Source organism: Phaseolus vulgaris, chromosome 3, assembly GCF_000499845.2.
Source record: "Phaseolus vulgaris cultivar G19833 chromosome 3, P. vulgaris v2.0, whole genome shotgun sequence".
Lineage (NCBI taxonomy): Eukaryota > Viridiplantae > Streptophyta > Magnoliopsida > Fabales > Fabaceae > Phaseolus > Phaseolus vulgaris.
Window position 1 is genome coordinate 35,059,302 of NC_023757.2, and position 11,602 is coordinate 35,070,903.

Sequence of the window (11,602 nt, forward strand, 5' to 3'; positions counted from 1 at the left end):
CCTTTCCAGCCTTTGAACGAATTCTGGAAGAGTGTCAGGATGATGCGCCCGGCGATGCCAGAAAAGCTCATCAAGAGACTTTTCCCTTGTTTCTTTACCTCGAAGAAGTGAAGAAAAACGTCCACAGAGGAGGGAACTCCTAGGTAGCCGCAGAGAATTTGGAACCCCCTCACAAAAGCCCAACTGTTGGGATGGAGTTGGGCAGGAGCAGTGTTTATCTCTGTCAATAGCTCTTTTTTGAAGGGAGTTAGGGGCAGACGCAGGCCCACCCTTTTTAACACCATCTGGTAGAGGAAGAAGAAAGCGCATCCCCCAGTATCCCGTGAGTCCGCGCAAACGGGTATCCCAGGTCGCACTCGGCTTACCAGGACTTGGGAGTCATGACTCTTGTGGAAAGCATTGAAGTTATAGAGGGCAGGGTCCCCCCTGTGGGCCTCCACGTCCTCAACGGAGTTCAGAAGGGAACATTCGTCCAGAAGTTCGTCGGGGGCCCAGTCATATTCGCCCTTATAATGAGATTTGGGGAGCGGGGGAGGCGCGGTGGTCTTGGTTTTTGCCATCAACACCAATGCTGAAGATCAAAAGAGAAAGAAAGGGTTCAGAGAAAAGGGGTTTGGAGAGAAGGAAAGGGGAAAATGGAAGAACCCTAGGAGCGCCCTACCCGCAAAAGAACGAAGGGAAACAAGAGGAAATAACGAAGCATACAAGCAACATCCAGAGAAATGCGGTAATATGGACAGTCCCAGGCAGTTCATACAGTAAAGAGAATCATCAAGGAGGGAAAAACCGTACCTTTGGAGGCAGTAGGAGAGCGCAGGAAGGAGAGAATCGCGATTGCAGAGAAAGGGGTTTTGAAGGCGATGAACAGTGCGGAATTGCAGAGTGAATGAATGTAACAGTAGAGTGAGCGCGGGGTTTGGGGTAACTTAAACGTTACATTTCGTAACCCAAGAAGCGCTAACTAAGGGCCGCAGGATCGGGCCACGCGTCAGAAGGTCGATTGCCCAGGGGAAGCGCAAAGGTCTCTAAAGGTGGGCCACGCGATGGGCCACGTGGTGCGAGATAAAGGGTAGCCCAAAAGGCGTAATCATCCCCATTGCAGGGAATGTCCAATCGGTCATTAAGAATACCCCTGTGGTTCAGATAATGTCGCGTCAGTAATTCAAAAATTTGCTGAGTCAGCAGAGAATGGCACGTCATCAGGAAGGCACGTGGATGGCGGGGGCAAGGCTTTAGTCTTTGCGCTGAAGACAAGTCTTCGGCTTAAGACTGGGGGGCTTGTGTACCGTCCCGTATCAGGGCGTTGACTAAGTCAAGGTCAACGACTGGAAAGTCAAAGTCAGCTCGAGGTGTCGCCCAGATGTAGAGACGCCAAGAGGAGGCGTCGCCTAGGCGAAGGCGTCGCCTAGGTGAAGGCGTCGCCCAGGTGAGGGCGTCGCCAGATTAAACAGTGTAAAAGCAAGGCAATCACGGTGTGGTTCCCCGATACCCATGGGTAGGAAAGACCATGGAGGGAGCGACGTCGTGGGAAAGCCTCAGGTCCCGATATCTCGAGAAAGTGATAAAGAGAAGAAAAAGGTGGCTCCAAGGCCATAGTGATAGTACCAGTAAAGGGCAGCCTGACTCGCGAAGTACCCCTGCCGCCCCAGAGACGCCTTCGGGACAGATACGACCCAAGAGGAAGGTCACGCCCAGGATAACCGGGTGCAGGGTGTGAGAGGAAGGCAGATACGCTCTCAGAGTAAGTGGCTAGATACTTGGGGGCATGAGTTGGCACCCAAAAAGCCACCCCTAGCGCAGTAGCACTCCCAAGCAGGAGGACCCACACGCAGAAACGTCCCTAGATGGGCAGAAACGCCCCCAGATGGGGTCAAGGCGTCGTGAGGCCCTCCACGTGTATGACAGCAATGCCGGAATAGAAACACCCTCAAGTCAGGTGCCAAGTAATTAAAGATATTCAATACAGTTTCCCTTTCTAGCATTCAGGTACTATTATGGCTCCCAAGCGTTTCAACGTCTTAAATGCGTTACGTTTCGTAATTAAGCGCTTTAATGAGTGCGTTACGTTTGAGTGTAAAAGCGCTTTAAGGCGCTTTAAATGCTGGGGCAGTTTAAATAGCGCTGAGAATGTCGGAAAAAGGGTTGGAACCTTTGGCAAACTTACGAGAAACTCTTTGGTTGCTTGCCCGTGCTTTAAGGTTACGTACAAGTGACTGGAGAATATTTTTGCCTAAAGGAGTCAATACACACACATATACACAGTCATTTCTTTTACCACCTTCAGAGTGCCACACGCGGTGCTCAGATACGTGGGTGGACAGCTTTTTGGTGTTTCTTGCTGGCTGACTTGAGCGTCGGAGTGCAAACGGCCGCTAGGGCGCCTCTTTGTCCTCTGTTTTGCAGGAATTCACAGGCAATCAGTGGGAAGGAGTCCTTAGCTGACGGTTGAGGTCGCGCACGAAGACGTCCCGGTCAACCGGACGGAACAATGACATTGCGTAAATTATGAGAATTTGATGGATTATGCTTGTTTTTAAAAGTCAAAATTATATTAGAATTCTTTAAAATAGTTAGCTTACCCTATGCTTTGTTTTATGTTTTGTTTTCTATAATTTGTGATGATCGTGTTAATTTACACGGGAGAAGATGAAGTTGTAGGTGGTAGAGTTCCTCAATCAGAGGAACAAATATTTTTATTTTGAATGTTTTGGTTATAAACTTGTGTATATATTAAAATATCCAAGAAGAGTATTTTGAAATAAAATATTAGATAAAAGTATAGGTTTATATGTTAATTAGATATTGTATACAAATGGTAAAATGAGGGATGTTACATCATGAATTAAATTACTACATTTTTTTACATTTTATCTTAGATTATTTTATATAATTTTTTTAGAATATATTTTAATTTTGAAAGAAAACCAAGACCAATATTAAAGAATGAATATTTGAATTTTATATTTTACTTAAGTGAAATTTATTTAAAGTATCTATTTAAAAATTTATAAATTTAATATTGTTACATTATTTAAACAATTTGGTTTTAAATTTAATTTTATATGATAATAAAACATTAATTAATATAGTTTTTATTAAAGAATACAATAAATTTAAAAAATTGTTAAAAAAAATCTTAACTAGATCCATGAAGAGAGAAAATAAGAAGTGAAGATAAAATTTAAAAAAAAAGTCAGAAAAAGAAAGAAAGTTAATACTCTTTAAATATCAATTACTCTCACATATTAAAAAAATTATCATTAAGAAACTGTTTCTAATAATGGTTAGAATGTGACTAAGGACACTAATGATATATATATATATATATATATATATATATATATATTTACTTTACTAGAGTAACCTGGCCAATTTTTAATTCAAAATATACTTAATTAACTGGTGAAGCCTTAGCATAGCCAATTCTTATCAACACGCTACTCTCCAATTCCTTTTCTTCCTCTAGCTCCGCCTATTTCTGCTGCACTCTGTCTTCTTGCAAATCTTACAGCCAAATTTGACGAGTCTTGCTGCGTTCTCACCCATCATAATCATTCTATTTCAATCAACATGGACAGCACACAATGATCTATTCCAAATTGACATAAACTCATGTTTGAGTGGTTTTTTGCCCCACACCGTGCCTCCGACCTTACCACCTTCAGTTCTAAATAAGTGTAATTTCTTATGACTTTTGGTTGGTTTAATCAGTGCTGTTTTATATAGCCTCTACCTTCAAATTTAGCTTTAAAACAATTTGATGCCCAAAAAGCAGAATTCGTGTTTTGATTGTTGACTGCAATCCTGTCTATTTCATTAGATATATTAACTCATCTCTTCATCAACAAAAATGAACAGTCTGGACAGCTGGCAAAAAACATCTATACCAGAAATCTGAAAATATATATATATATATATATATATATATATATATATATATATATAACGGTTTGACAGAATAACCAATGCATATTTCATATGACTGAACGGAACCACAGTTCTCAAACCTACATATAGTTATACATGATAGGATATGTTTACATTGCTAGAAAGTTGCAATTGCAAGCACACAAGCTGATATGATATATTACATAATTGAAATAACAATTCTATATTTAACAAATAACTTATTTTATTAGTTGAATATGTAGATTGCGGTAACAAAGTGTGACATGCAGTCCAACTTGTAACGATGTAAAATGACCCTGTTAAAAGTAATCCCTCTGGTCTGGGCCATTCAACTCAACATAAAAATACATTAAAACTGGGAGTTGTAATTTAGATTTTCCATAAACAACTGTGGCCTATTCTACTTACACGTCAATTATGACCGAACTAGTCATCCGTTAAACAGCGAAATATTATTTAACAAAACTCTATACATAGTTCATTCGTCCAACATGAAGGGGGAAAATTGCTCGGAGAAACTTTCCTTTCGTCGTTCATCGCTGTGGCAACAAGTTACCTGTGGATGTGTTTTCTAAATAATTAGTGAAACATTGTACTGGATTAATATGTAATATGTATGGAACCTAAGCAAACTGACTAATACAAGAACTAATAGTAGGCTAATCAATATGTGATCAATCAGGTCTCAATTATCAAACACAGGAAACAAATTTGGTCTATATGAAAGCCAAAATTTAATTTATTAAGAAATATGACATCACCATGTACAAATAACTAATCAATTCCAAACTTAAATAAAAATACATGAGGTGTAAAAATTCTATTCGTTAAACCTTCGTAGTGTCATGGTACAAAAAAAAAGAGATAGAAAGAATCATTTCACATGACACAAATGGAGAATTGTTTCTCCTCAAACCCTGGTAGAAGCCATGTACACAGCACACGCCCTTTCTATTTTCCAATATATTTAGAATTTCAAGGTAGAGGTAGAACAATGTAACTCAAGTGATTATGTGATTCATTTTGTAGGATAATGTTAAAAGACAATTGAAAGTCAAATATATCAACGTGCTTTTTATTACCTGTGCATGACATAAAACGCAATAATGATCTTTCAGCTTCCAAGAACAACTTTTCGGGGATCAAGTTGTCCACTATAATAACTAGAAGGAACAGTTGATAGTTCTAGTCTTCCCTTCCATTCCTCACCAGGTTTCAAATTAATAGGCTTTTCAACAGCAGCAGCCTCTACACACAGCATATGCTTATAGTCATCGTCACCGAAATCAGTCATAGCCTTTGCTTTCTTATCCCAAGGATTCCACACCACTGCATAGATAATAAATGAGAAAGCAACATGTGTATACAAAAGGACAGTGCAAACGATTCTTGTCGAATTCAAAAGCAACACAAACGTTAAATATACCAACTACGGAAGGTTTCTTACATAGGGGATAGGAAGATTTAAAAGGAAGAATTAAGACATAAAAATTAAGACAGGTGAGAACTTTAAGCTATGTTCTACTGATAAAGTTGGTTTTTAACCCTATTTCATTGCATTCTTATTTACACATTTACAAAGAACATTTTTTTTATTCTTAATGTAGCTTTGAATGATATAGTCCCAGCGCCACCAATACATTTTATCAATGTAAGATTAAGCAAACAAGATGAGTTTGATAATGATCACCTGCATCAGGAAGACCATCTTTCCGTAAGACAAATGTTCTCTTCTTCTCATGATCAAGAATTGCAATCTTTGTAGGGGTGCTGAGATATATCTTGTCAACCTATAATACAAAGCAAAAGTGAAGTGTCAGTTTCAACTCATCAAAGCATATGAAAGCCAGTACATCAAGAGCAGTTACATACGTGCCCAGATGTGTCACGTATTACTACAAATTGGGATCAACGATACAAACTAGGTGAATGTTTTCTTTTTTATTATATTTTTGGTGCAAATATGTTTCATGTATGAGCTAAGTGCAGTAGTCAAATCCAGACCAATGTATGAAATGGATAGTGAACCAACATGTTAGCAGTTGCCAGTGCCACCCGCCTGTGCTAGAGGAAAGGTAAAAAAGAGAAAAATGGGGCTTTTGTTGGGGTGTGGGAAGCAACTGTTCAATTGTTTGAGAATAAAGAATAGTATGCAACTTCCAAAAAAGTTAGATACTGCCTCTCTTCATCCGCTCACAAAGAAAAAGCCACAATCAAATAGAAAATGTTCTTTTGGCATTGGTGCTTATTGTGCCTTACTTGAAATGAGTCACAAGAAAAAAAATCAAGATCTATTAAATTGGTATGATACTCTATTGCACCAGGCTCCATTTCACAGAAATTAACATCTTTCATTGCTTACAGGCTTACAGCCTACTTAATGTATACCCACATGTGTGTTTTCTCAAGCAAAGTTGAAAGGGTAACAATCTTACTTCTGATTCAAATGTTAAAGCATCCCCCTGTTCAGTAAAGCGTCTCTTTCCCTGCAACTTGTCAAGATAATCCAATGTCTCTAACCCCTCTACCCGCACTTCACTGAATACAAACAAACAAACTAGTCAAATGCAATTAAAACTGCAGCCTAAAAGTATATCCCTGACAATAAAATAAAATAATAAATAAGAACTGACAATAAGCCAAAATAAAAAATAAAAGAGTTAAATAAGTACATAAAATGAAAACAACAAAACATTAATTTTACCAAAACCTGAATATTTTACCACATCAAAGACACATTTTATCTATGAATATGCACCTAAAAATGTGTGTGGATAATGTAACAGGATTTGCCTGCAGTTTAACTCAAGAAAATATGTTTGCGTTATTTCTATTTCTGCTGGAAAAGTAAGAAATTTTTTGTATCCTTGCTTTGCATCTTTAGATACCAAATGCACAAATCCACAGCTGACTTTATAAGTCCAAAAGCCAACACCATATTCTCATACAGATGAAAAACGATTTGCAAACAGTAACAAGTAATAGATTTCACAAATTGAGTCAGGAAAACAAGCTTATATCCATACAATAAGACTGCACAGTTCTACTCATTTGTTAAATGATTTGACAACAATGTCAATTTATAACTAAAGAAATGCACACTAATACAAAATTTCACATTGAAGTGTGAGATAAAAGATGTTTCAATTTTCAAGCACTTGCCTTATATCTGACACAGAGAAATATGTATGATAAGCAAATGTGAATGAAAATGGCTTCCCATCAGTGTTAGTGTTCCTGACCCGAGATGTCAACATTAGCTCCCCTCCAGGTCCAAGAGCTACTCTAAGGCGATACTCAAAACTAATGCAAAAGGAATGGTATATGATATTAGAAAGAAATATAATATGAACAATTCAAACTATGAAATAACAATTGGTAAATAAAACACAGTAAAAGTATTAGTCAAGAGAATGTTCCTATGTATACCTGTGAGGCCAAATCTTGATGTCATCTTCCGAGGGTTTAAGAATCAAATCAACGAAGGCTTTACTCAAAGTATTTGTTGGAAAAGGTGGAGGATTATCATCAATGGTCCAAAACCGGTTTCTAGCAAATCCGTGAGTGTCAAGAGAACCAAAGCTTGCAAACTACAAAGAGAGAGTCAGAATACTTGTAAAAGTAACCTGGGATCTGATTAGAGTAACATTTGGCAAGGAGGGATTCACAAATTGCAATGACATTCAGATTATAATATTTTTATCCTTATTAGTATCTCTGATTGCAGATTCTGTGAGCAGTAAATGTACAAGGCGCAAACAAATAATCTCTTTCCTCTCCTCTTCCTTCTCCAATTTCTACCTATTTTCCTTCCAGAGCAATATTATCACAACGAAAACAACTATGGCAAACAGAAATATTAGCATTAGAAGTACATACTTGAGGAAAACATATTGGAATCCCTCCACGAATTGCCTTTTTTGGAGGCTTAAATATAGCCTGCAAAAGTGCACAATTAATAAACCAAGATGAATCAGAGCTTATCAACCTCATAACTGGAGATTAAAATTTTAAAAAAGTATAATCACATTGATATATACAGCGTATTAAAATAATTTTCACTAACTCCAGTTATCCCAGAGAAAGAATCACCCTTTTGAGTGGCAAAGACTAACTGTTATCGAGCGAAGACTAATAAGAGGTACTCAAACATTTAATATTTGAATTTGTAAGCAAAATACAAAGTAGAAAATATGAATTTCAAGCCAACCTCGGAACACAAATCCTTTGGGTAGTAGATCCATTCCAACATATAAACCAAGAATGAATAAATATCAAATTAATAAATGATTCCAAAATCAAAATGTGTTACTTATCAAAAATATTTCTCAAAACAGTTGACATATTAAGATTGAAAAATATACGTCAGTTAAAACATTTTCTTTCCATGGAGTTGTTCAGTTAAATCTTGCACTTAACCTATGAATGCTTTCAGAGGGAACTGATATTGACAACCTCATTGAGATCTAAGTTAATCAAATTTTCCCGCTCGTCTTGGCATGCAATGGAGGAAAATCAGCCAACTAAGAAATACATTGAGAACTTAAATACAATTATGTTTCATACTGTACCTTGCTGCTGAGAAAAAGTAATTCCTCGGCTTGGTCATTCTTCCAAGAAGTCACTTGACCACCGTACAAGTACACCTGAAAATCACAAACAGAGAAATGAAACCTAATCAGAGCCAACTCAACCAGAACCTGCACAAGCGATTTGCTATTTCAAAACGATGCAAAAGCAATAAAATCAAACACCAAACGCAGCCGCTCCTCTCGAAGAATTTATTTCACCGGAAATTAGGCTACAAGATAAATCAAACTGCTTAGGAATAGTCTTTTCAAATCAAAATTCTCTAGTTGGTGACAAATCTCGATTCAGGCAAAGCTAACGAGATCAGCACTCTCCAACCGCCAATGGCGACAAAAATCGACGTGGCAAAACCAAAACCACACTAACGAAACTTAAAAGCTTCAGAATCTAAAGGTGAATACGAATCCAAGCTAAATCGTGAAATCGAGAAGTGGATCAAGCAGTATCTGCTTCGAATCACAGAGGATGACTAACAATTACCGACATTACCCAAACAGAGGAAGATATACAGATGCATGGAAGAATTAGGAGGAAAGCAACCTCGGCGGAGCTTCCACGGGCGTCGCGAAGAAGAACCTTGTCGAGGCCATTGAATCCCTTCCTCAGCTCGTAGTTACTGGAATTACTTGAACAAGAAGGAGCTGAAGAAGGAGCTGGCGAAGATGCTGGCGAAGGAGCTGGCGAAGAAGCTGACGAAGAAGCTGGCGAAGGAGCTGGCGAAGGAATCATTTCCGTACTCATTGCAACCCCCACAAAAAAAATGTATATATAATATACATATATCATCACTCGCAACCTTCCAAATTTTTCTCTGACAAACGCGTCTCTGCAACTGCAACCTCTTCTATTTGTCTTTCTCTCTCTCTCTCTCCAGTTTCCTAAATCACTTTCTGTAACGATAGATTCATACAATATTCTTTCTTTCTTTTGCATTAATCTAACAGCTTTTCCTAAATTTTCTTTATTGTCAATGCGTAAATACTATTATAAGAAAGATCAGTGATGGACGTTGGGAAATAAATTGAAGATTTCCCAAATCTCAATGACGTAACATGTGTTGGGTGTTTTTCAGGTGGTGTGCTATTCTAACATTTTTCTACAATATACTACTCTCATGGACGATGTTATTTTTGGAATGAGATACTTACAAGAAATCTTTGAACATAATTATATTTATAGAATATTACAAAATGTTTTACCATAAAATATGTTTTTCTAGTAAAAAATTTATGGAAAATTCTTAATTTTATGATAAAATATATGGATTAGATTTTGAAATTTTAAAAGAAATTCAAATTTAAAAAATAAAATTCTAAAAACTAATCAAACGATTTGATTATTCTAAATTAAAAAATTTCAAATTTTACTTCAAAAATTTATAATTTTTCCATAATCTTTTTTTATTCAATTTAATTCTTTTATAATATCATACACCATCCTTTGATAAAAAAAATCATACACTACCCTTTTAGCTGATTCTGAGACATTGTCGACTTGGTTGAAGTTTAAACATTATTGACTTAATATTTTTTTTCTTAAAAATAACATATTTATTTTAAGTTGTGGTTATTTTTAACCAACATTATTAATATTATCTTGTTGTCGTTGTAGTTTATTACTATTTCTTAATTAATGTTAGCTAAGGTGTGAATATTAACAATATCAAACACAATTTTTTTTTTATTAACAATTGAGTTTATTCGTCTATAAAAGTTGTGTTGGTTGATGTTATATTCTGGTAAGATTTTCTTATATAACATTGATTAAACTATCTTTTAGTTAATTTTAATTTTTTATCGATAATGGTGAGACAAATTTTTTTCTACCATTATAAGTCAAGGTTTTTCAAAAACACATTGAAAATAGTTATTTTTTTACTAACATTATTAATATTATTTTTTTCTAATCTAAACCAAAGTTATTTTGTAGTCAATGTTAGTCACGACTTATATGACCAGTGTCAATAAAATTATTTTTCAACAAATATCAACTAGTTTGTGGTTTTTAGGTTTATATATGTAATGTTGTTTTTCAATTCATGTTAACAATGTTATTTTTTTTTAAGTTGTTCAAGATTATTTTCCTAATGTTAAATGAGAAAACTTTTTGTCTTGAATATGATTGTCATGACTAATGCCATTTGATGAACTTGTTTAACCAACATCGGTTAGAAAAGTTTGACTAATATCGATTAAATATCATCTCTAATATTTCTAATATTAAAAAATATTTTGTGTTTCTAATATTAAAAAATATTTTGTATTTAGTGGTATAGCATCATGGACTGGATCCGATATTGCATACGAACAGATCGTCCGTCGTTTTTTATATTTAAGACATTAATACCGTATTAGTACAAATTAAGGGATCTTAGATAATCAACCTTAAATAAGAGAAGACAACATTTATTACTTAATTAAGTCAAGGAGAAGAAAGACAACACTATCCTATATAAGAGAAAAAAATAACTCACAATATAAGAAGTACTGTCAACTCATATTTTATATTATATTAATTATATTTTATGTTCTTATTGACTTGAGTGTGAATTCCTTCAAACTTGCAAAGATACGATCAATAATCATATCGGAGTTTAACCGACATCAATTAACTAGTTGAGAAACACTCTTATTTGCTAGAAAAAGTGATAATTAAAATACTTTTATCCAAATAAAAAAAAACTTAAATTCAACAAATTTTAATTAGTTTATCCAATCAAAAGATTTAACCATTGAAACTTAGTTTATTTGAATTTTATGAAAGTGTCTATCAGAATACATGTATTCTGGTTAGGCTTTGTTTAGATGGCGAAATAGAAAGTGACGGAGTGAAAAAGGAAAGAAAAAGAGATAATTAAAGTGCTATGTAAGTTGTTTAATTAAATGAAAGAAGGAAGAAATAAGAATAAAATTTATAAATGTACCTGATTTGAAAGGAAAGATATAATAATTATGTTTTTATGGAATCATGACTATATTGTCCTTTTATCATATATATATTGTTAATTTAAACAATGAAATGAAAAAATTTGTACTATTAAATCACACTTATGATTGACCAGAATTGATTATATCTCATTAAATATATTGATATTTAAGTAAAC

The 11,602-nt window shown here is 35.2% G+C and overlaps 1 protein-coding gene across 1 annotated transcript; it reads right to left on the reverse strand.

Annotated features, from left to right (window-relative positions):
• Nucleotides 1–4,114: 4,114 nt before the first annotated feature.
• LOC137807309 (putative glucose-6-phosphate 1-epimerase) lies at nucleotides 4,115–9,647 on the reverse strand. Its single transcript, XM_068607904.1, has 9 exons — nucleotides 9,040–9,647; nucleotides 8,481–8,555; nucleotides 7,789–7,848; nucleotides 7,339–7,499; nucleotides 7,072–7,212; nucleotides 6,345–6,447; nucleotides 5,600–5,699; nucleotides 4,992–5,238; nucleotides 4,115–4,465 (listed from the first exon to the last, which is right to left on the reverse strand). Exons 1-8 carry the CDS (start codon nucleotides 9,430–9,432, stop codon nucleotides 5,024–5,026), a joined length of 1,248 nt encoding a protein of 415 aa, XP_068464005.1. The 5' UTR covers nucleotides 9,433–9,647; the 3' UTR covers nucleotides 4,115–4,465; nucleotides 4,992–5,023.
• Nucleotides 9,648–11,602: the final 1,955 nt, after the last annotated feature.